Source organism: Strix uralensis, chromosome 3 (genome assembly GCF_047716275.1).
Source record: "Strix uralensis isolate ZFMK-TIS-50842 chromosome 3, bStrUra1, whole genome shotgun sequence".
Classification (NCBI taxonomy): domain Eukaryota; kingdom Metazoa; phylum Chordata; class Aves; order Strigiformes; family Strigidae; genus Strix; species Strix uralensis.
In genome coordinates this window covers 53464030-53488788 of record NC_133974.1, presented here as the reverse complement: position 1 = coordinate 53488788, position 24759 = coordinate 53464030, and the positions used below count along the sequence as shown (strand labels likewise).

The window sequence follows — 24759 nt, the reverse complement described above, 5'->3', positions numbered from 1 at the left end:
CTTAATCAGCATTTACTTAGCAGAAAGGGCACTGCAGAATTACACAGACTGTGTCTGTGTTCAAAAGAGGTTTGATTAAATAAGCTCACACATACACCCCGCTCTGTACCTGTGAAAATCTGGCACAGCTCACACGCCTCAGTGTCCCTCTATGTAGTTGGTAGGCAGTATGATTAAGGCACTAGGTTTTCTAGGAATATTGTTGTCATCTTCAGTACTGCCTTGGGATTTCTTACTCATTCCTCAGTCTGAGTGTCCCTGAGCCAATATAGTTAGCGTTTCCTCTGATCTTTTCACTCTGGTTATTTCTAATGCTTGTTTCACATGAATACTTGTGATTGCTTTAAAGGCAGGGAAATAATGGCCCCAGACTCTCACAGTGGAAGGAAGACCACAGTAATAACTCTGAATATATTGAACTTTTTGCTCTTTCAAGGCACTTTTATGGAAAAGGGGTGCTAGGGTCTAGAGTGGGTTTTGCTGAGATGCACTACATCTTCCATTCAGAGTACTTCATGTGCATGTCCCTGTGTCTGAGGGGTTGCTGCAGGTTCTGCTCTAAACCCTAAAGGCAGGATGAATGCACCAACTGCAAGGCAAATCCTCCTGCTAAATGAGAGTAAATGTGACCTGTAACTCCCTGAATCTGCCTGGGATGAGCTTAGAGTAAACCAGCACATAGCTTGATCCTGAATGTTTGGCAGAAAGCTGGGGGAGCCAAGCACCTTTCTTTCCTGAGCTCTTAGCAAATTTCAGGATGAGCCTCTGTACATCAGTGGGAATTTGAGGGTCCATAAGAGCACCCCTCACTCATGCTGCTGCATTTGCTTATGGCAACTCATGCTGCTGGCAACTCATGGCAATCAGCAAACCTGTCACAGCAATTCCCCATGTGTTCAATAGTTAAAGAAAAATCTGGCAAGGAAAGAGCATTATGTAAAGGCAAGTGTGTGTAAAAACAGGAAAGAGTTGCTTAAAAAAGCATGAAGTGGTGATACTGAGCAGCACAGAAAGAAACCCCGATAGCAATAAAGGAATACAAAAGAAAACCATGGTGCTTGCCCTTCAAAGAGTAAAAAAAAAAAAAAAAGAAAAAGTCAGTAGAAATAAAACATTTCTATAAGCCCTTCTACTTGTTTTATTGGGGTGCCCACCCATGCCGGTGGCCCTGGGCCTGCCTTCAGGTGCCAACTGGTGCCACTGCAAACGCCGAGCCACAGGGCGGGGTGGGGGCAGGGGGGCATGCCATGGCTGCTGCTGGCCCCTGCAGCTTGCCCAGAGGTCAAGCATCTGCTGGCTCATGAGATGTCAGGGCACCCCAAAACAAGAAACTAATTTTACAGTGGGAGTTTTTGCTGATGCAGCCCCAGCAGGGACCATGAATCACCTTAAGCTTGTGCTGCAGACTTGCACATGCGCGCGCGCACACACACACACACAAAGGGTCCAGGAGATGTCAGTGGCACAGCAGTCATAGTTTTTTCTCTTTCCTGGGAAATACCAGTGAAAATTAAATCTAAGGACTCTCAAAGTCAGTGACCTTCTTGGAAAAATTATAACTATGACATGGTAACTCTTCATTTCCTTTACATGTAAGGGAACACAATGCAGAGTACAGCCTCCAATGTGATCTAGTGTGGGAGGGCGGCTGTGCTCTTCAGTGTATTCTGAATCCTCGTGCTTTTTCTTAATTTTAACAAGTTGCAGAGCTGGGGACCTCACTTGAGGGAGACACTGATCTAAAAATGGTTGTGAGCTGACACCTTGTTCTTCAGTCTATATGCTTATTCAGGAAATGCCATATCCAGCAAAATGAGCCAGCCCCGCTGAATGCCTAGGAAACTCAGCAGATGGGAGTTTTACAACTGTACATAATTTACGGCAATGTGATTGCAGCAAATGATGGATAAATATGGGACAGATTTTAATCTCTCACTCTACAATTCTGAAAATGCCAACAAGACAGACCTTCACTTCAAACACCTCTGTAAATACCACTTTATATGATAAATGGACTTTCACATGCTCATCAGGAGAAAGCAAAATGTGTGTTTACACTGCTCATCCTCACACATGCATATGGATCTGAAAAGAAATCTAATGTCTATCTCACATGGTTTATTCATAGGGAAATGAAGCATCCAGCAAGGGCCTGCTGATACAGAAGGAAACCATGGAGACCAACAACCATGCTACTCAGCTTGTGCAGCAGCTCAGTAATATGAGGGATAACATTCAAGGTAAATAGATTTCTTTCTGGTTCAGCTCAGTGTCAAGCATGTATTAATGAAACCTCCAGCAAAAACAATGTCATAGCACCTGGGCACTCTCTCAAAGCAACCCTCACATAAGGCTTCTGCAGCCTACAATGCCATGACAAAAATTTGTCTCTCAAAAGACAATTGACACCATGGGCTGACTTGTCTGACACCTAGAACAAGAGTTACTCTTTCTTTTTTCTCTCTTTGACAGAGCAAAATAATAGTAAATAGGTTTACATTAAACACTTGTTTCAATAGCTGCTCAAGGTATTTCTATACACTTGTGGTAAAAAAGTCGGTATCAGATTGGGGCTGGATGGAGACACACACACACAAACACAGGATGTGCTCTGTGTCTCACTTGTCAGCAGATTTATGCAAGTGCACTTTTCCCATCCTGCTGATAAATAATGGAGGCCATATGAATAGCTAGACAGGTTTTTTAAAAATTGTGTTTTCCCTTTTGAACCCATGGCAGTCAAATTAGGTCTGGCTAACTCTGGTGATAACACCAGTGAGTGTTACTTCAAATCCAGTTTTTGCCTTTTAGCAAAATGTTGCTAAACTGTTGTGCTGGTTCATATAACTTCATGCAGCTGCTTCGAAAAAGAAAAGGACACTGACTAGTAAATAATTTGGAGAACTTATTGCTTCCCCAAGCTCCGTGCGGGAAGTGGTGCTGATCTTCTTTTCAAGCAGCTTATTGCTTCATCTGACCAGAATTTCCAATTGAGTTTGGGCCCAGACACATCTACAGAGCATTACAGACTAGCTGTTGTCCTCTTATTCTTTCTTTTTCTGAAATACAGACATAGAATTGGAAAACTGCATTCCCATTGCCTTCCTTTTCCACAAAGAAAGTGCTGCCTCTAGTAAAAGTGAAAGGCAGAATTGTAAACCATGTGGCTAGTGCAGACCATCAGAAATGGTTATAGTGATGCTGTTTCACAGTAGGAGAGGTAAACATGATGATTAAGATCTTCCAAAATTAGGAAAAGAGTGAAACCAAGAGCTTTCTCATGTTAAAATGTTGGTACAAACTGCCACCTATTGTCTCAGTGTCCTGCTCATCTGTCCATATGATGTGAGGGGATGAAGATAAAGCTTATAAAGTCCATCCTTGGGCAACAAGCTAGAGCAATAAAAGCACTTCTAGAACTACCATAAATTTCAAAACGTAACTTCTCTCTCACTGTAAAGGTATATATTTTACACCTTCCCTGATAATTTTTTTTTTTATTTAGAGCCTGCGAAACCTCTTGCATTTTCAACAATTTTTACTGTCCTATATATCAAAGGATAAATGACAACAGTGAACACCTTCCAGAGCACAATTGCTCTTAAAAATGTTTCCTAGTCAGAGACGATCATCTTCATCTGGAATATCTATGACATATCATTATCATGCTGATATATAAAACTGAGATTAAACCAATTGCAGCCTTTTCTTTGGTACCTACAGAAAGCAATAAAACCCCAAGTGAATGTACTCAGAAGCAGCCCTGTCCCCTGTACACCTGCATCATGAAAGCCTCCATCCTGCTGTAGAGCACACTGATTTTCCCCAGTCTTCGGCAAAGTCAACAGTACACAAAAGCTGTATATGGCACCAGAACAGAAAGGCTGACTGGCACTTGAGGTTAAGCAGCCCTTTTTCAATAGAAATACTTGATTAACAGACCTGAGTAGTTCTGTCTTAGAGCAATTATAGCAAGCTCTGTGGCAGCCTGTGTAAGGAAGAGTGGTTACATATCAACTGTTATCCGTCCTTATCATTATCTCCATGGGTGCTTCAACCATTACTTTATTTCAACAAACATAGTTAACATATCCCATCACACAAAAGAGGCGGGCTGAAGCCAGGCTGATAGGATGTTACATTTGTACTACCTTCTTACACCTGTGATGCTAAATCACTTTGACTGTCTGGCCATCCATCACATTTTATTTCTACAATTATTGAGCAAAAGTGTCAGCATGAGCCTCATTGTATGTCACTAACAATCACTGGTTGACCTCTGGATTGTTCTTTTGTACTATTAATTGGTTTGGGGCAGGACAAGAACCACAGAAGGCAGACATGTATCTAGTTTGGCACACAAATAGCACAATCAGGTTGAGATATCATAGAAGAAACAACACCCATGGCTGTGAATAAAAAGAGACTGCTTGTTCACTCAGAAAGCAGTTGGAGACAAGTAGGTGAAAATTATTTCCACCATGCTCAAAACTGTTCTTCTACAGGGCATCACCCCTGTAGAAGGCAAGCCACTCTTTACTGAAGGGAAAGTATATGCGTGCACACACGCACATGCACGTACCAGCATGAGAAGAAAAAAGAAATCCATGGAGCTGCTGGTCATGATTGGTTACTGCTCAGTATGAGCCTTTAAAGCTTCATTAATAAGCTCAGGAGTCAGCAAGAAACTGTATACAAAGCGACTCTGCCAAACAATCAGTCATGCCACAGTTACACATCTATTTTTTTATAAAAATCTTACAGATGCATAGTGCTGGCTTTGCCAGTTCTGGTTATCCACAAAAGTAGTGATGAACGCGAGCCACAGCTACTCACATCAAAGGGCATGAAAGAGGAGGTGACTGGTATTTGAGGCCAGGGAATGAAAAGTGGTTAAACTTTGTAATGCCTACACTGGGGATGGGTAAACTCAATTTGAGCTGCAGGGATCAAACAGTGGTTTTTGAACTGAGACCAAAACCTTTAAATAGTATCTATCTCCAAACCAGCTAGGCAGTATCAGGGCAGATGCCATATGTTACCTCTTTAGGGGCCTCAAACTTCTTCAGATGGAAAAAGAGGTTGCTTCAGTCCCTTTGCCATTGTTGTTATTTAATAAACATAACATTTTTGCAGCAGCACTTAAAAACCATGATCTGAACAAAAGCCCCATATCCTGCTATATGCCATAGAACTCAGAATAAAATGATGATCCCAGCCTGTAAGAACTGCCAAGCCAAATGATGCACTCAACCCATGCCTGCTTAATCTCATCCTCTTCGGATGAGACCCCCACATATGCCAGAAAGTGTGATTTATTTGCAGATTTAATTTAAAGACTGGATTAAACATAATAATTATCTACTATAGAGTTGGAAGATAATTAAAACTTTCTTTTGCCATCAGCATGATCTGGATTCACAAAAGTACTCCACAGTATTTACTTCTCTGTAGCCATGCTGGATTGACCATCTGTTCCTTTTTCCCACAGAAATCAGCAGCAAGATGAAATACTATGCAATTCAACAAGAGCTGAGCCCTGAGGAAATTGCCCAGAAGCTGAGTGCGGCTGAGGAGATGCTGAAGGAGATCAAACGCCGTAAACCTTTCACTAATCAGAGGCAACTTGCAGATGAGGAGGAAAACGCAGCTGAGGAGTGTGAGTTTTAAGTCTGTTTGCCATTCACCCACATGTTGATGCGCAGCTGGCACAGGCCAGGCAGCTCTGGGTGTACTGCTGAGCCCCTGGGGAGGACCAGCAGGAGCCTGGCAAGGGCCGACTCGTGTGCTGAAGATGCTGCTGCTTCCTAACGCCTGCCCCAAGTCTCTGCCAGTGCTTCCTGCCCCAGTAGCGGAATGGACAGAAAAATATGTGTGTGTCTGTGTGTGCCTGTGCACTGCAGCACCTCAGTGACAGCTGCTTAGCAAGGTTCATGCCAGGGCTGGAATTGCTCGTGTGAATGTCTTCCTTCCCCTAGCGCGAGCTCTGCCATGGGACAGTAAACTCCAGCAGGGAGAGAAAAACTGCTGGTATGGGAAAGAATGGCAGCCTAATTCTCACAGCTCGGTGAAGAGTTGAGTCAGAGCCCCGAGGCATAAGGACTGTCTTCTCCAGAATAGCCTGGTTAGCTGTGACAATGGAAAACAAAGAGCAAGGAAAAACAAACCTGATTTCTTTTAGGAGAAGCTACTTGAGAGGGGGAATTAATGGGATTTAAATGAGATACTAAAATGAGAGGCATCTTTCCTTTTCAAAAGAGGAGAGAAAATTAAGATCTAGCTATATGATCTCTCAAGTGAGCTTTTAACAAATGTGTTTTACTGTCCCCTGAGTAACAGCAACAGAAATTGTTGCATAGGCAAGTTTTGTCAGAAACCTAAGCTTTGGGTTAATCATTAGTCTCTGATTTTTCTCCCAGTGCTACAGCAAGTTGAAGAGTTTCACGAGAGGTACAATGACACCAGATCTCTAGTATCTGATGTGCTGGAGCAGCTCAGCGAACAGGATGTGAAGCTGTCAGACCTGGAGGAGGCATTAGACCAGGCGCTTGACTATGTTATACAAACAGAGGATATAAATAAGGAAAACACAGCCAGTCTTCAAAGGCGTGAGGTACTATGCAGTACATTTATCATAACTGTTGTCTGTGAACACTCCATCTCTGGTGGTGCTTAAAATAGTAGATTGCAAACAATTTAGATTCAGGAATCACCACACCAAAAAAGAATTTCTTGGACCACTCAGCAAGATGAGTTTGACTCTCCAATTCTAAGAAATAAGTTGTGGAAGTGCAAGGTACTATTATTTATTCATGGCATGAGAATAAATCAAGTTTTGGCATGACATGCCTCAGCAAGCCAAGGAAGAGATGGATACTAACGCCTAAACTAGGAAGATGTATTACAACAAACTCAAGAAGCTTAAAATGCCATGTAGCATAGCTACTATAAATATTGTGGTTGGTTTGTTTCACTTATTATGTACTGATTTATGGAAGGACTGGAAGGACTCCATGCTCACAAAAGTAGTTATATTAAAAAAATTATTTATACAGACTCTGCACTGCATTCATGCCCTGGGCTGAGTGCATTCATAACTGTCTTGTCCAAACTTTCTCTCTGGTCCTCTTTAAACAAAATTCATCCCCATATTTTCAGGAAAAGCAGATGACTGTCCGTTCATCTTCACGCACAAATCCATTCTCTAACTGCTCCACAACAGATACCTTGAAAATGGGTTTCCTACTTGCTGGGTGAACAGCCTAGCTATAAGGCTGCAGCAGTTTTCCCTTGTGCTCCTTTCAAATGAACAGTTTTGGTATTTTGAGCAAAGTAATCACTCCAGAGGAGACCTGTCTCCTACATCACGGAAGGGGGGCATGTTTCCCTGTAAGTGGTGGTATTCGGTTCAAATCCCATCTGGCTGATGAGGAAATTGAATTTTCAGATCTCTTATCCCAGAAAAGTACCCAATCCATCAGTCATACAAAAAGACTATTTGTTTTCTTCTCAGCAGTTTTATGACTCTTTCTCTATTTTCTTTAGTTTCCTTTAAGGGATGCAAAACCAGAATGTCCCACCCAAAACTTTTCTCTTCATTTATTTTTTCAGCAAGGAAGAAAATGACAAAGAGACAATTTGGGACCATTTGAAGCGAACTGTTTTCATTTCAATGGCTGAAATTGTTTGGATGCTGGAGGAGAGGGGTTTAGGGAGCAGTTTTGTGATTTGAAGAATGATCTTGCAAATTCAGGCCAACCTCTGGGTTTCATAGCATCAGTGGCTGAGTTTTGAGCTCTTGAAATTTGCAGCACTAGAAGTTCATGCTGATGTGGAAGGTCTAATAATTCAATAGAGAAATCAGGCATGCTGTTCTCGTGAATTCTTCAACAAGCAGCTTGGGATCCTTGTGTACAAAGCTTCTTCTGTTGTTCCATTGTTTCGTAATTACAGTGCCAAGCTGCAGCTCCTCTCACATTTATGAAGCAAAGCCTGAAGTGTGTAGTTGCAATTGTTCACTGTTTTTAACCAGTTGGATCTTCATTATTCCTCACAATGAAGGCAGGTGCTGTACAAAAAAAGATTGTTCACATCAGCTTTACTATTGACAAGGAAAAGAGATCTCTGTACTGTAGATTTAAAAAACCTCCAGAAAAAATACAGTCTCCAGACCACTGTGAAAAAGCCATGTTTAATTTGTCTCTGCTGGCAGTGCCTTGATTAATGCTTCATTCCAATAATTGCTCATGCTGTAATATAAAATGCAATTAATCAATTAAAAAAATACAACATTTATTTCACAAAGACAATAGAATACAAAGAGTCACATTGTAATAGCCTGCTATTGGAGATGTCTGGGAAAAACTTAGACTTCAAATTTGACTAAAATCTATTTAGTTCATCACCTCATCTTTTGAATTAACTTTAATAAATTTGACAAAAATGGTAACACTGTATTTTAGCAATGCACGGATGGTTTTGGATGTGATTTTATTTTATTTTTTGTAGAAACAACATGAGAAAATAAAAGAGCAAATAGATGAAGTGAATGGCATTCTGCTAAGTGCCACAACTATTTTGGCAGGACCACAAAAGGTCAACTCTGAATTAAGTGAGGTAATAAAGGTAGGTGCTTCAGTGACTTGTTTAAATGACATGTCCTGATTTTTTGAACTTTTAAGTCATGTGTTTAGACCACTAAACAAAAGCCTCTCCTTTTCTATACTGCTTCAATGAAATACTGATGAATATTCCCCCCAAAAAAGTATAAATCTTCCTGGATGAAAAGCTCTGTAATTACATTTTACTGCCTTGGAAAAATAATTATATTATAAGGACACCTTGCTGTAGGCAGAGCTGAATGAAGGATTTTGCTGTAGAGTTCTCAATCATTTCATTACAAGCAGCTGCCAAAAGATGCTCTGGTAAAAGACTGCACTATATGCTAAATTCCTTTTTTTGTGCCTGCAAGTGAGCATAGGAGAAGGCTAAAGGTGCCAGATATCAGTGTTAAAACCGACCACTGTCAGAGTGTAAAACATATAAACACATCGTCTTATAGAAATCATCTTCTGGAACTGCAGACTAGTATCCAGTGTTTTGAATGAGACAAGGTATTGTAGGAAATATTTAGAAATTTTAGGTTTTTGGACTTTCTATAAAAAAATGAAGAAAATAAGCCTGGGATTTCGCTAACTAAAATATTTACCAGAGCTGCTTTTGTGTGTGTGTGTGTGTGCTTTATTTTAACATTTTGAGATATTTTAAGACAAATGAAAATCCACCACAAATATTCATTTTGATCATAGTTGCCCGCTTCTTTTTTTAACAGAGAAGCAAATATCAAGTCATTAATTTTTCTTTGAAAAAATAATTTGAGAAAACAGAAAGAATACAGCTTGCTTCCTAACCATCCCTGCAAGCAGTATGTTTTTTTTTTTCTCCTGTGTTTTCTGCAAAACAAATTGCTGAAGTTTATAATGTTGGGTCCCCCACTCCTGTGGATAAGTTTACACATAGGGGATGTTGACACTGCAGGGACGGAAGTAGTATGTGAACATCATACATCTTCCATCCTCATCAGCAATAAGCATTTTCACGCTTCACTCATTCATCCTTTTTCTCTCCCTCCATTTCATCCTTTTTTCATGTATTTTGAAGCCACATGTATAATCCCCAACTGGATTGGCAAGCTTGTGTAATGGAGAGAAGGTGAATGCAGGCCCATTTGGTCTTTCCCCACAAGTATTTCATATAAGGAAGAAGTATGGGTAAGGCAAAGGGATACTACTTCTCCTTGCCTATACATACATAAGGTGGTATTTAGGTGGACTGATCTACAGGATGTCTTAGTATGAGGGATGTCTCTGTGCAAGGAGACTGAAAGGGGCCAGGGCCCGTTTTCCACGATGTGGCACAGCTCACAGCTGTACAGCTAAACTCTCTGCCCCTCTCCAGCAATTGCCAAATTGTCCCCAGGGCACAGGCATTGCCCCATGCTGTTCCCCGAGGAGGCAGGTTTGGGAGAGTGGCCGGGGGCCAGAGTTGAAACAATGCCAGGGCCCATGCCGTAACAGGATGATGCATAAACCCAACCACAACAGCACTATTAGCTTACTTGTATAGATATCATTTAGAAGTCCCAGACCTCATTTCTGGCCTGCAGTCTTCACAGAGAAGAGGTGAAAAATCGAAATCATAAATTATGGGTTCCACCTCCCAATTTAAGAACAACCATAACTAGGGTTTTTTTGCAAATATCTGGTTTAATTGCTTCACCTATTAGCACTTCACTCTGAAAGACTTGTCATTAACACCATTCTGGAGCAAACATAAAAGATAGTAAGACATTTCTCATCTGTCTTTCTTTTGTATTTTACACATATCTCTCTAATATCTTTTTAAGGGACTTCTGGAATTTTCATTATTTTTATCTTTCTGCATTTGTCTTGCCATACTGACATTGATGGGACAGACTCTTTTAGGTCTTTCCTCTTTTTAATCTGTTTAAAATATAACATTAAAAAAATAGAAAACAACAAGAGTATATTAAGGGTAAAATAAAACATAATAACCAAAATACAGAATTTATTTTTTAAAATTTTCATCTTCTTCCCTTCCTTTCGTATTTTGTTCAGAATGTGTCAGGGTTCTACGCAGAAATAGATGGAGCGAAAAAGGAATTGCAAGAAAAACTAGCCAATCTGTCTCTGTTTGATGATGATTTGGTAGAAAAGGCTATGCATCATGCACACAACCTAAGAAGACTTGCTGATGAGCTGGACCGGTAAAATTTAACTTCAGCAGACTCTGTTCATACAAGTGCTACTGATTGAACAGCTGAATGAACTAAAAAACACAAAGAAACACAGTGACATTAAATAAGCTGTCTGCAAATAGCCACTAAACAAATCACTGTTAAGTCAAGTCATGTAAGGAAGGACTTGTCATAGTCCAGAGGGAAGAGCTGAAGTTGAGCTAAGCAAAATCTATTAATCTTTTCAAAGAATAAACATCTATCTTGCATGACATTCTCCGTTTTCTAATTTGGTGTGTTTTTCTCTTCCCATAGCAAGGAAAGATACATTACTGAAAAGCAAAATAATACAGGCAGATTAAATGGGGTTTGCAGAAACAGCTCATTTCAGTAAATTCATTCACATTAAAAAAATGTTTAGCATTATGGGCCACAAAATGGGATTCGGGATTATTTTTGTTCAAGAACTGGTTTATAGATGGAGCAGTTCTGATACTCAGTAGGTTGTGTCCCAGTGAAGTTGGCCTACTGTAACACCTAAAACCTACTGTAAATCTTCCTATTTTCATGGAAGACACTAAATGCATCAACTTTCCCCCAATTTACTGAAAAGTCACTTCTACACATATCTGAAATATTACTTTATTTGCAATTGGGACTACCCACGGAAAAATCACTGCTACAAATGAATTCTTAAAATATTTCAACAGATTCTACCTTAAATAATGCCATGGACATATGCTTTTGGAAGATAAACTCAAAACTACTTTTCAAGTATATTATCTAAATACCAGTTGTTTCTTAATATTAGTATGCCCTAGATAGGAGATTAAAATAGAGAAAGAAAAAACAGATGGTTTTCTTTTATACAATTGTATAAAGCTGACATCTGAAGCTCTGTTCTATAATGCCACACAAACTACAGACAGCCTAAAAACCAAACAATATGTTTTGAGTCTGAGATCAGCTAACTGGGGGCAGCAGAATCACTTGAAAGAAAATACCACATATGGCTAGCCTTCATGCCTTACCAAAATAATTTTAAAATGACTACCAAGTCCAATACATTAGGAATTTAACAGAAAGCAAACAGAAATAATTACAAAATATCCAGATGGAAATGTGCTAACTGTTTTGTTTGTTGAGAAGACTGTCCTGCAGTGAAACTTTAATCCTTTAAAACATTTAGCCTGTCTTCAAATCATTTTGGGTTTATGGGTGTGCTTTATAGGCCTGTTAGGCTTTTATTTGGTAGAGTTTCTTCTTTTGTCTTAGGGCAATATAGTAGGAAATTCTTGCAACAACACTCAACTTGGAAACTTAATATTCCCACAGTGTGCAAACACTTTGAAGTGAATACACACACATGTGTGTATATATATATATTTACAGTCTATATCTAACATATACTCTGAAATCTGTTTATCAAAAAATACTAAAAAATAATATTTATTCAAAGTTGCTAACAGCTGAAGGTTGAGCCCTGAATCAACTGCTGTTTGGAATCTCCCCTGAAGACCAGTTATCACCTAATATGCAAATCATGCTCTACCATGCCAGCAAAGCTATCTTGTGGGTTTTAAATCTAATTTTTTGCAAAGTTTCATGACCATGGCCAGTTCTTCATCTGATCCTCCCCCTTTTCCCATCTGCTTTTGGAAAATATAAACAGCCCAGTGATACAGCTGTCCTGATCACTGGCACACACAGATCTTTCCATTCAAGGCCAGGAGTTAACCCTAAAGAAGGACAACCGATAGATCTGTTATTCTGTTGATTTATGGAATATCTAATCTAGATTTAAAAAGGATAAAAGCTCAGTAGTCACTTGTTGCTGCTCACATAGATGCTAAGGGCAAAATTCCCAGAGTTAAACCACTGGGAAAGACCATCTATCCACATAGTTTTCAGGTGCTTCAGTTTGACATAAATGGTCATACACAATGAAGAAAATACTACTTAGGCCAAATATATTTATGTATGTGATTATGTAGTCAAAAATCACAGAATGTTAACAAAATTAATCAATTTGAATCTACTTGGATTCAGTTTGGTTTCTTCCTGCTTTTACTCTCTTTTTAACAGGAATTTGTATGGTGTTGATACAAATGGTTTGGTACAAAGGGCAATAAACGCTTCAAATGTGTATGAAAACATTGCCAGTTACATTGAAGAAGCTAATAAAGCTGCATTGCTGGCACTGAACACAACAAACCGGGTCAATGATGTAAGTAATTTTCATATTATCAGCTTTTACTTTGCAAAGCTTCAGGCACTTCAGACACCTAAGTATAAAGAAAAACAAGATTTAGCTTAACTGTCAGCATCGAACTTCTCACTGAACATTTTGCTTCATCTGCTATTTCCTGAATTAAATCCTAGGTGGTAATTATTTGGCCAGCCTAAAGTCCCCTGTTATTCCAAAAGACACAAGAGGTTCTTCTCTCCCTAAGTATAGGGTGATGCTGCTCTGTGTTGTCACTCAAACTGAGGCATTTCTGTGAAACTCCAGACAACTCCCTGGCCCTGTAGGAACCTGAGCTGGCATTTAGTGCCTGAATCCTCCTACTCCACAGAGCACCATGTGGCAGGAAAGGTGGTCAAGACATCTAACAGAACCATCACTGTTTCTCATAGAAAGTCAAGTTAAAATGGGGCAAATAGCCCACTCACACACCCAGTGCAGGAATGAGGATGCTAATTTTGTCTCTGACCTTGCTGCTGTAAAATATTTTATATGGGTTTTTGTACATATATAGTTTCTAACCGATATACATGCTACCTAATAGCAATTTATTAGCGGGACAGCAAGAGGATTTGGTTAGATTTCAGGGACATGAACCCCAGGGAGATGTGGGATTTCAAGCCCAGTCCTCCGCTTCCAGCATGCTACTGGGGACTGCGAACCATGCAGTGCAAGTGTTCATTATCCACCTGAGATGACAGTAGAAATGAACAGTCACAATGCCTAACATGTAGCATGAATATCACATTGACTGTACTGGAGTTGATAAATTAAGATTACTTCTGTGCTTTCTGCATCTTTGTTATTCAGTGTTGTCTGGAAAAGCACACATTTCTCTAAACTTTAATTGCAATATAGAGAAAATTTTGCTTTTCAGACTTCTTTTTCCAATTTAACTGCCAATCATAAATGTTAATAAAGCAAATGACACTTCAGTGACTTTGCAGTTGCATTTATATGAAGTAATATGCTGTCCATAATCAAACACAATAAAGAGAAACATTTGCTAAGCATTATTCCGACTTTCTTTTTTGGAACATACTTGTAGGCTGCAGTTGGAATTGATACTCAGATCATTTACCATAAAGGTAAAAGCGAAGAACTTCTCAACCGAGCCATGGAGCTACAACGGGCAGCAGATGACAGTAAATATACATCCTTTCTACTTTTCCAGTCAGTTTATATGCACGCACATTAAAATAAATTTCTAAAGCACATCACTAAGGCAGAACTACTGTTGTAACAGAATAGTGTCTTGATCGAAGTTACCACACAAAGTACTTGAAACGACCACAGGCACCCTTTGAGTAGTTCATGTTTGTCATCCTGCCAGATGCTGAAAGTTTATTTCATTCACAAAAGGACCATTTCAGACACAACCACTGTTTCAATATGTGATCCTGCAAACAGTTATTCACAGGTAAATATACTCAATCAAGTAGTTCAACTGAAATCAATTCACATCAGCTTAAGTATTCAGAAAGCTGGATTTCACCACTGAAGGATGATAATAATAAATGTTAAAGAATTTTGGCTTTATTTCACTGAAAAATGAAAGAAAGCTCTAAAATTACAGAAATGACCTCTTCGATTTTTCAGGGCATTCTGAGTTCCTTAAAACTTCTCCTGTATACTTGTTGCAGCTATTCTCAGCAGTTCTGGTAAAGCAAAGAGACATAGTACTGACTGAGATACAGGTTTTTCTCAGACATGTTGTGGCAAGCAAATAATAGCTGGGAGTACAAGGTTGCTTTTTCCTTTAGCTTATGTGAAGTCAAGAGTGCTAGTATGCCCTATATTAAAAGAGGTCATAGTATGCTGCTTATGGTGTATTAAATACTAAATAACATACCTCCACAGGATAAAGTTTACCTTTTTAAATGCCACTGTGATGCCACGCAACTATACCTCCTATTTTCTCCCTACAGGTAACGATTTAACCATTGCAGACACTAGCCAGCATGTTAATGGCACTCGTACTAGAATGAACGCTCTGCGAAGCCAACTGATGAGAGCCATCACAAAAATGCAATCAGCAGAACCAGGTTGTAAGAGGAACTTCATCTTTATGATGCTTTACCTTCCTAAATTTAAGAGCATATTTTATCTTTGCACATGGCCTATGAAGTTGGTAAGATTTCAGTCCCAGGGAGGCCTAAAGGAATTTGACTGAAACTACAAGACCTAGATAGCAAACATCCAGCTTTAACATCTTAATAATGAAATTACGTATTTTGCTTGGAGAATCTACAAGTCTGTGGATTTATTGTATTGATAGTCAAAATCCAATTCACATATACATCACATCTGACAAGTAGAGTATTTGAGAGGTAATTACTAACAGTCTTGATTGACAAAACATCACCTTAGTTTTTCAGAAAAGAGACATCATAGAGCATCCAGCAAGTATATCTGAAGGTATTCAAAGCTGACATGGTCAAGATTTCTTCATTAACTTCAACTAAAAATGGCTGGGTTTTACTGCCAAGACATTATCACATGCAAAATACAACAGGTTTTACAAATACAGTAGTTGGCAACTCCAAAAAAATAAAAACCCCAAAAGACCAGGTATGAAAAAACAAAACCACTTCAGTGTCTTGGGTCTCTCTCCTCAAAAAATAACTTTCATGAAAAATATGCAACAAATACATGCATTTTCTTTTAAAAATCCATTGAAAAACAATGCATTTTTTCATATCTGTTCCAACTTCCTTGGCTATATAACACCCATCAAAATCCAAGGACATTGAAAATTTCTAACAATCTACAATGGAAATGAGAATGTGTTAAATTTTAAGAATTAATGTAACTGTAGACCAACTACAGGAAGTTTTTAATATTCCCTGTGGAAATAGAGAAAACCAAGCAAGAATGTTTGGGTCCCCATTCTGCAGAAGGTAGAATCCCCTGAGCCTCACCACCCTCTAAGTACTGGTTATAGCTCACTTGAATCTTTGAAAGAATTCGTTTCTTCTCATCCACTATTTATTTTGTAGTGGAGGCCAGAGAGCGTTTGGAGCAAGCTAAAGTGAAGACTGCAGAGGCTGTAAGTGCTACCATGACGGTAACACAGGCTACGACCCCAATGGATGAGAATGTGAGGTTGTGGTCTCAAAACCTGCAAGACTTCCAGCACAGTTCAGCGGCATATGACAGTGCTGTGCATTCAGCTGGGGATGCAGGTATGGTGACCTGAATTTTGCCATTCCTTAGCATTAAAAGGTCAGGGAATCTTCACAAAATCCTGTTGTATTAATTGTTTACATTGGATATTCATTGCATATAATATTTTAGCATTTTACCTCCATGAAAACATTTCAAAAATTAGCACTGATCTAGAGACTTGAATATACTTTAAAACTTTTGGTTACTTGGCCATTTCCAAAAATGACTTAAACACTTGAGGGCTGAAGTCTTATTGGCTTCTAAATCATTTTTATCAGGGTACCAAGGTCACACTGAATGGTAGACAGCTTTTTAAAATCTTCTCACTATTATGATTGGTGGTTTAGTTATTTTTTTTAACATTGGGAGGCATCTGAAAACAGGGCCCTTTTGTCCTCAGTAGTACAGACATGAAGGAGAAATGGTCCCTGACTTGATAATCTTGTAGTCTAAACAAAGGAGGCAAAGAGGATTAGGGAGGAAATACAATATTTAAGCAGGGTGATTGCTAGAAAGCTTGTAAACATCACATTAATTCCACTTTTATTATCAGAGAGGAGTAGGAAGAGTAGAGTAAAAATTGGAAGATATGTTATGAAAAATTTAAGGTAAAAAAAAAGACAAAATAAAAACCTGAGGCAGGGTACAAAATTGAAATGAAGATGACAGGAAAGAGTGGAAAAAGAGGCAGAGAGAGTGAAGCTGAAATGAAGTGACTGGTGAAAGAAGGAAAAGAACAATTAGAAAAAGAAAGAATCAACCTAGAAGTTTCCTTTCCTATATTCAGATTTAAAAATTGCTGACAAGCACCACTATTTATTGCTCAATGTATTCCTGGCTCTGCTCAGGAGGCTTACTAATCCCACGATATTCATGGCTAGGGAAGCTGGAATTCCAGAACAAGAAATCTCCTGCATATGTTTGATGTTATGTACCATCACTTGCAGCACTGTTCAATGATGTCTTGCCTCCTGAAAGTGCCTCTTAACTCCATTGACTCTATCTTCAGAATGTCTGAATCTCAGATCTACTGCCCCAAATCCCTTCTCCTTCTGTCAGCAGCTTTGCAACTTAGGTGTCATTTTACCGCAAATAGTGTTATGAGTACCAAACCCAACATTGCTTCTAGTGCCTCAAAGCCCCACTCTTGCCTCTAAACTGGGGAAACCAAAGGGTCATATAATTTCCAGATTTCCATAATGAATAAGACCCTCACACTAATATTTTTGGTGAAGTGAGTGGTCCCAAGAACTGGTATAAAAGTGATTCCCTCTGCAAGAAGAAATTCAGTACTATTCAATATCCCAACTTCTGGCTCCAGAACTGGAGGCACCTCACATGTCTCTGAGCTTTTCATCCAAAGGAAACACTGAGCCACTCCCTCTTGGAATGGGTAAACTCACTGCTAGTCACTGCACAGAACATCGTAAGGGTGTAGTTTGTGTAAGTAGTTGCATTGCATTGCTGTAAAATGTTTTTTATCACCATAGAGCACAGTTTAGGCTGTGGGCTATGGGCTCCAACTCCCGTTTAAGATAGTGTAAATGTGGATATGACTGGCACCCAGGGAGGGAATGGTATGAGGAAAAACATCTAAGAGAAACAGTCTGCTACAGCTTACACATGAAGGTTTTTGTTTTTATTCACCTTTACACTTGATTTACATTTAACATTTACCAGTGCCAGCTTAGTAGATAGAGCAGCAACACAAACTGCATTTGGCTCTTCATGCTCAAAATGTCAGCAGACATTCAGGATTCAAAAAATCTGCTCATACTAGCTGTTATACTGGAAGAAATATCTCCAGTAGCATTTGAGAGGCTCATTAAGAGTGGATAGACCCAAGATGGCCCACTCTCCTAGCTGGTTATGTTCCCAAAAAGGCACACATGGTACATGCACCACAAGTTGTAAAGAACAGTTCAGCTCCTATGTGATGTGCCTGGCAAAAATTTCTCTGTGACATTGAGTTTGCAGGTAGGGAGTCACCTTGAAAGTATTGTAATCATATCAGAGTCCCTGGAGTGCCTATTGACCACAAACTGTCTGAGAGATGTTAATATGCAAACTATAGCGAGGTGTGCCCTACTACCTTTGTGGAGGCAGCTTTTCCATGACATTTTTGGTCTGAAGGCTTTTATTTTTTGTTTTAAGGCATGGTGATTTTTTTGCCAGAAAGATCAGGTGGAAATAGCTGAGAAGATAGTTCAGTGCTTCAAAGGATGCTAGCATGGGTTGTGCTCCAGTCAGATGTGACTATGATTCTCAGCCTGGGAAGACAGATGTAGACATGCCAGGGCACAGTGGAGTGTTCTCAGATCAGCTGTGTATGTTGTCAGGAGAGGTTGATCTGGCAGGTGAAATGTCCATCAAAGTCCAAAAGAAAGTCACAAAAAATGTTCAGACAAGTGCCTGAAAAACCAAAACACCTGATCAACATGCTAATAAAACTACCATGGCAGCTGAAGCCTCTAAGCTGGCATGTCTGGATTGCCTTTGAATAAAGCTTGCACTTGATTTTTGAAAGGATGAGAGCATGTCTTGGCTGTGGAGTTTGTCTGAGAATACACCCTGTGTCACCATTGTGCAGGGAACTGGTGGGCTTCAGCAGAGAGGATGAAGGACAGTTTGGGAAGGAAAACATGAAATGAGAAAGTGTCTGGAAGGTTATACTCAAGGTATTTCCTCCTGGACAGTTTCCCTTGTATTCTTTTTTGTATTTTTTCACTGGGTAAGACTAGTTTTCCTTTTTCACTTTTACCCTCATCCCAAAGACTAAAATAAAAAATCAATATTCTTCTGTGTTTAAGAATGCCATTATAAAGGACAGGAGGAAAAGATTCATGGTGAGATTTTATAATAGCACTAGTAGTAATAGATGTTAGTTTTGTGTTTTCATGTTACAGTTGTGTTTCAAGTTTAATACCTCAGATTTCAAATAGATGAAAAGCCAGTTTTTCAAGCTATCAGATGAGACACAATTCCAATTCAGTGGATGATTATTTAAGAAAAAAAGGTGGTTGAAATTTGCTAAATCGCTTTCTGAGCTTGCAATTTTTTTTTACTTTAAGAATAATGTGGGCTTTTTTCCAATGCAATTGAACATTAATTTCAAAAGGCAGAGAAAACTTTCTGTAAATTTATTATTATGCTAGGTTTTTTTTAAGGAGAAATTTTAATGCATTCTGGAATTAATGTGTTACCCAGAATTCATTTTAGTTCTTTGAGGATTTGCTAAAATAAAGGCATTTTAATGTACAGTAAGCTTTATCTAGAATATCTGGTTACTGACCCCCAGCACATAAGGTCTTTCAGAACTTAATGGGGATAACTGGACAGTCTAAAGCTCTATATGGCCCACTCCTATACTGGACTTGGAAAGTAAAACACAAGTGAAAAGAGCCAAGTAGAGAGAGGGCAGGACTGTGGCAAAATATAGCTTTTCACTCTATTCAAAGAGAAGCAAGACTTGTAGGACTCCAGGGGACCTTCTCATATTCTGGGTTGCTCTGAATGAGATTGAGAGCTGCTTCAGTCTTTAGTCAACACAGAACAGGAAGCACAGAAAAGTGATTGGAGGCTACTCTTCCTTCTTTCCCTTCTATACAGTCTCAGTACATCTGATTAGCTCTTCTACCTGTCTCTCTGCTATCTTCTCAGGCAAGAGTAAAAGTATGAGGGGAAGAACATAAGAGCAGGTGGACGCAAGTTGACAATCCCTAAAATGTAACTGCAAACCCTACAAATCCGGTCTTAACCTTTATAGTGAATCCATGTCATTAAAAATTAACTATGAATACTGAATCTTTCTTACATGCGTGTACCTTGTGGCTAAAATCGCATTTCATTATGCTCAGCTAGTTGTACCTACATCTAATTAAAGATGAAAAATGATGTGATGTGTAAATATCCTTCAAAGGGCAGCATGTCATTGGAATCTGATGTGATGAAACTGGATCATAATTTCATAATTAGGGGTAGTTATTTTTCTTTCTCGGTAATTTTTCTGTCTGCTTATCTTTCTGGGAAAGGAGTTCTCTCCCTTTGAACACAACAGAACTTCCGCATTTGTCTTCGATAACAATCCTACTTGCACATGTACCAGAAGACACAGCAGTGAAAGACTTAAGGTCCAGTACTCTGTCTGATTCATGATCCCTGGGAGATGTAGACAGGAAAGCTGAAGAAGTTACCACTCATAAGGGCTGGGGCAGATAGCAAGCACAGTTTAGGTGCACATGCATGGTCAGCTGAGGCTTTCTACCGTCGTACAGTACAGTACAGTACTGTTAACACAGTCTGAAAGCAGCGGTGTTTCTGTTAGCAGAGTGGGCTGTGAATCATACACAGACACATCACCTGTGCAGCCATTGTTGCTGTCTGGGAGAAATGCACCGCTGAGAGCTGAGGGAAACAACCTAATCATCTCCCCTAAAATGAATTCGAACAGCTCATGGACCATAGCTCCTAGATGCAGTTCCCAGGTCAGCCACAGATATCCAGTGAGGTCCTGAACAAATAATCCTGCTCCAGTTGCCATATCTGTAATATTGGGCTTAGCATTTATTTGCCTTGAAGGAAGATGAAAAGGTTAAAATTATTAACATTTGCAAAGCTCCTTGCGAAAAGCATTACAGAGGTACAACACCACGGTATGACCTAGGAAATCCATGAAAAAGTAGTCTCCTTTGTGCAAACTCTTTCCAAAAACTTTTGCAATACTAGATTCTGATAAATTGCCACGCTTTATGAAATTGCTGCCTCTCACACACCACAGTTAGGACTTGTTCTCAAAGCAGCTAACCTAAGAGGGTAAGGAGGAATTTTCCTGGTGCAAAACCAGTGTTACAAAGAGGAAAAAAAAAAGCTGTCTCTTCTTTTCTGACTGCAGTGAAGAAACTTACAGAAGTCTTCCCTCAACTCCTGGACAAACTGCGCAGAGTAGAACAGAAGGCACCAGCAAACAATATTTCTTCCAGCATTCAGCGGATCAGAGAGTTAATTGCTCAAACAAGGAGTGTAGCAAGCAAGGTAAAACTTTTGGATGGGACCTTTGGTTACTAGTGCTAATAATCAAATGCATCTTACCATGAGCTTCATTTTCTTGGGCTATGTTAGAAGCCCAAATCTTGACATTATCACCTCCCAACAACTGGATAAACAAAGTACAGTGGAAGCTGTTAAAATCTTTACAGTTGCTATGTGCAAGCAATTAACATTACCATGGTATTCATGGTAGACTACTGCTACTGCAGCAGCAACACTAATTAAGTAATTGGCACAGTGTTAAAGATGGCCACAATAACAAAATAATTTAAAGCTAAAACTAGTAGGTCATTACTCAGCTGGCAACATTAGTTACAAGCAATAGTAATTACAGCAATTTAATGCAAACTTTTCTGAGATGACAGTATTTCTTTTTTTTCTTTTGAATTAATTTTCTGCAGGGTAAGAGAATCTTTGGCTCACACATATTTAATAGAGAAAAACACTTTCATTATCATACATAAATTATGAGGATTTTTCTGTAACAAGAACACTGAGGTCAAAAATTAAAACAGTATATTTGAATTCATTCAGAGAAATCAAAAACTAAACAAAAAATTATTGTATGTTCATAGTGCTGAAATATGCTGTCCACGTACCTTACTTCAAAAAAGAAAAGGAAAAATGAGTTAGTATGTGCACAGTGTTTGACTCTTCTTTAAATGTATTTTGTCATTCAGGCATATTGTACTTAAACTTGAAAACGTTAGTTATGTGGAAGGCATTTGAACTAAAATGAACATGTTTTAAAATCTTATTAGCATCTCATATGTATCACTGTAACTTCAGTAATATAACATGATTACTTGTGAACAGAAAACTGGTCATACTACTCCCAAACCAAAGAAATGGATTATGGATAGAAGTTTTATAGCTATGCAAGAATTTCATTATGTGCCATACATAATGATGTAGCCCTGATTCAACTAAGCACACATCTATGTTCTACTGAAATTTGGTTTACTTTATGAATATCCTTAAACACAGTTTATTAGGAGCTTTAATTAATTTTAAAATTAATTCCCTTCATCTTCTTTACAGTGTCTTCCAGAAATTATTGTTATAAACATACAATTTTGCATGGCCAATTTATAGGTGCCAGTTCCACTCTTGCAGTAAGCAAGGCTGCTAGCTAAAATATTCTTGCATACTTACCTTAAGTAATGTCCCCAGGCAGCAATAATGTGTCTCACTTAGCACACTTGAAACTGCAGGTCCAAGTTTCTATGATGTTTGGAGGCCAATCAGCTGTTGAAGTCAATCCAAAGATCAACGTGGAGGAACTGAAATCTTTCACTTCCATGAGCTTGTACATAAAGTTTCAGAAAGACAACCCACAACTGGCAGCATCTCCAGACAGATTCATTTTGTACCTCGGAAACAAAAATGTAAGAGAAGAACCCAGTTAATTTTTATATATATTTTAAAAAAAATTGAAATAGGTTTGAAGTGTATTTGCCCTTGGCTTTATATCTCACTGTTTCTCCATATTTCAAAATGAGAGGTGTCTACTATATGACTGTCATTGATTTTGGGACAAGCAAAGAGCAAGGCTTCCCAAGACCTTGTCCTTGAAACTTCGCACCCCAAACAATAAAGGATTCTCTCTAAGAAGCAAATTAGATTGCCTGTGCAGCGTGCTGCTATGATTGTCACTGCTGCAAGTCACACTTGCTATCTCCACTGCTGGTACTGAGGTGCTCTGAAGCAGTTAATATGTCACACACCTGGCTTTTGTGGGCCATGTTTTAATCAGGTTTATGCTGCTGACAGTGTCAATTCCAAATCTCTGAGGTGACAGGCCCACAAGATAAGCAGGTTTCTTTGCCTGTGGCTTCTGCTGCTGTCATACACTCTGTACACCACTACTTTGAAACACCTAGAAAGGGCATATACTCTCACCACCTTTAAGTGTTGTGAAATAATTGTTCTTTAAATTGTGGTTCCTAAAAGAAAAAAATCACACCTCACAAGCCAGGTATAATCCTGGCAAGCTGTTACTTGGGAGGAGTTCAAAAGGCAGGCTTTTCTTTTTAAGCTTTTCTAAAAAGAATGTCTACTGAATATAAATCAAGTGAAACCCCTCTTGGCAGAATATTTAATTGCAGCATAATACCTAGGCTTTAGACAAATGTTTCTTCCTATTTCCTGCATATGACATTGCACACTAAATACTGAGGAACAATTTCCCATTGAACATGACCAATTTACAGTCAGAGACATCTCATTACCTTATATTTACCTCAGTCAAAATGGATATAAAGTAAAATATCAGAGACTTTCTGTACAGTTTTATGTGGTGAAAGCAATCAATTAGAGAATGAAGCTTTTGTTTATTAGTTATATTTAAAGGTGCCATTTAGTCTATCAAAGTCTACCCTTTACTAATGTTCTGCATTAAATCTCTTTCAATGTTGTAGCTCTGACATCCTTCTCCATTGGTGTTCTAGGCAAAAAATTACATTGGTCTTGCAATTAAAAATGACAACCTTGTGTACATTTATAATCTGGGGGGCCAAGATGTGGAGATACCTCTGGATGCCAAGCCAGTCAGCACCTGGCCTTCTTACTTCAGCATCATCAAAATTGAGAGGTAAATTGATAATGTGCATTTCCCCAAAATCAAACAGTTAGTAGAAAAAAACAAAAAACAAAAAACAAAAAACAAAACAAAACAAAACAAAAAAAAAAACCACAAACAGAAAAGGCTGGATCAGAACTGCTCATCAGGAGTCTTCAGTGTCCAGTTCTACTCCTGCTGAAATAAATGGAAATTGTCTTTGCTTTTAGAGAGCCAGGACCCATGGGGCCACAGTGGGGGAGAGAAAGTGTCTGTAGTTTCTCCCCTTCTTTTCCCCCAGAGTACCAGCCTTCTAGTGAGGAAATAAAAACCCTTTTTGCAATTGGAGGTTTGCTTGTTCTTTTTTAAGTCTAGCCAACATGAAGCTCACTTTTCTTACAATTCCCTTCTACAGGATTGGAAGACATGGCAAGATGTTTTTAACTGTGCCCAGTCTTAGCAGCACAGCTGAAGAAAAATTTATCAAAAAGGGAGAGGTTCTTGGTCCTGACTCTCTCTTGAATTTGGAACCTGAAAATGCTGTTTTCTATGTTGGTGGAGTACCTCCAGACTTCAAGGTTGGTCAGATAAATACTCTATATTAAAAATTAAATAATGCAAACTTATCTTGCTGGGCTTCCCTTTAAACATAGAAATGGTTAATAAATAAAATGTCCTTATAGAGTCATTTATCATCTTGGGACTCTATCTTCTAGCCATGGGGAAAACTACTGTTCTCTTGAGCGTATCATGTCATACAGTAAGATGATCAGATTCCTGTTAGCTGTCATTGAAGTTTTCTGAAATGTAGTAAGAAGAAGAAAGCTTGCTAGCTGTTAAGTAGTATGCATAGATTAAAGCGTATTGGCCCAGCTTAACAAAGTTTGTAGGCTACCAGTTTTTTTCAATGCTGATGAATTCTTGGTTCTTACAGTTTCTCTTTTATAACTGTCACAAAAAAGAAAAGTAACATATTATTAGATT

The 24759-nt window shown here is 38.9% G+C and overlaps 1 protein-coding gene across 2 annotated transcripts in view; it reads left to right on the top strand.

Annotated features, from left to right (window-relative positions):
* Positions 1-24759, top strand: part of LAMA4 (laminin subunit alpha 4) — a 106054-nt gene that overhangs the window by 52287 nt on the left and 29008 nt on the right. Inside the window, exons 9-21 of one of the 2 annotated variants that reach the window (XM_074862325.1) lie at positions 2129-2240; positions 5492-5659; positions 6420-6613; positions 8509-8625; positions 10638-10786; positions 12842-12983; positions 14050-14146; positions 14930-15046; positions 16001-16186; positions 21061-21200; positions 22430-22603; positions 23666-23808; positions 24191-24353. In XM_074862325.1, the coding sequence (XP_074718426.1) occupies positions 2129-2240; positions 5492-5659; positions 6420-6613; positions 8509-8625; positions 10638-10786; positions 12842-12983; positions 14050-14146; positions 14930-15046; positions 16001-16186; positions 21061-21200; positions 22430-22603; positions 23666-23808; positions 24191-24353 (1902 nt within the window). Of the gene's footprint in view, positions 1-2128; positions 2241-5491; positions 5660-6419; positions 6614-8508; positions 8626-10637; positions 10787-12841; positions 12984-14049; positions 14147-14929; positions 15050-16000; positions 16187-21060; positions 21201-22429; positions 22604-23665; positions 23809-24190; positions 24354-24759 lie in introns of both variants that reach the window. The other variant, XM_074862324.1, reaches the window with a different exon arrangement.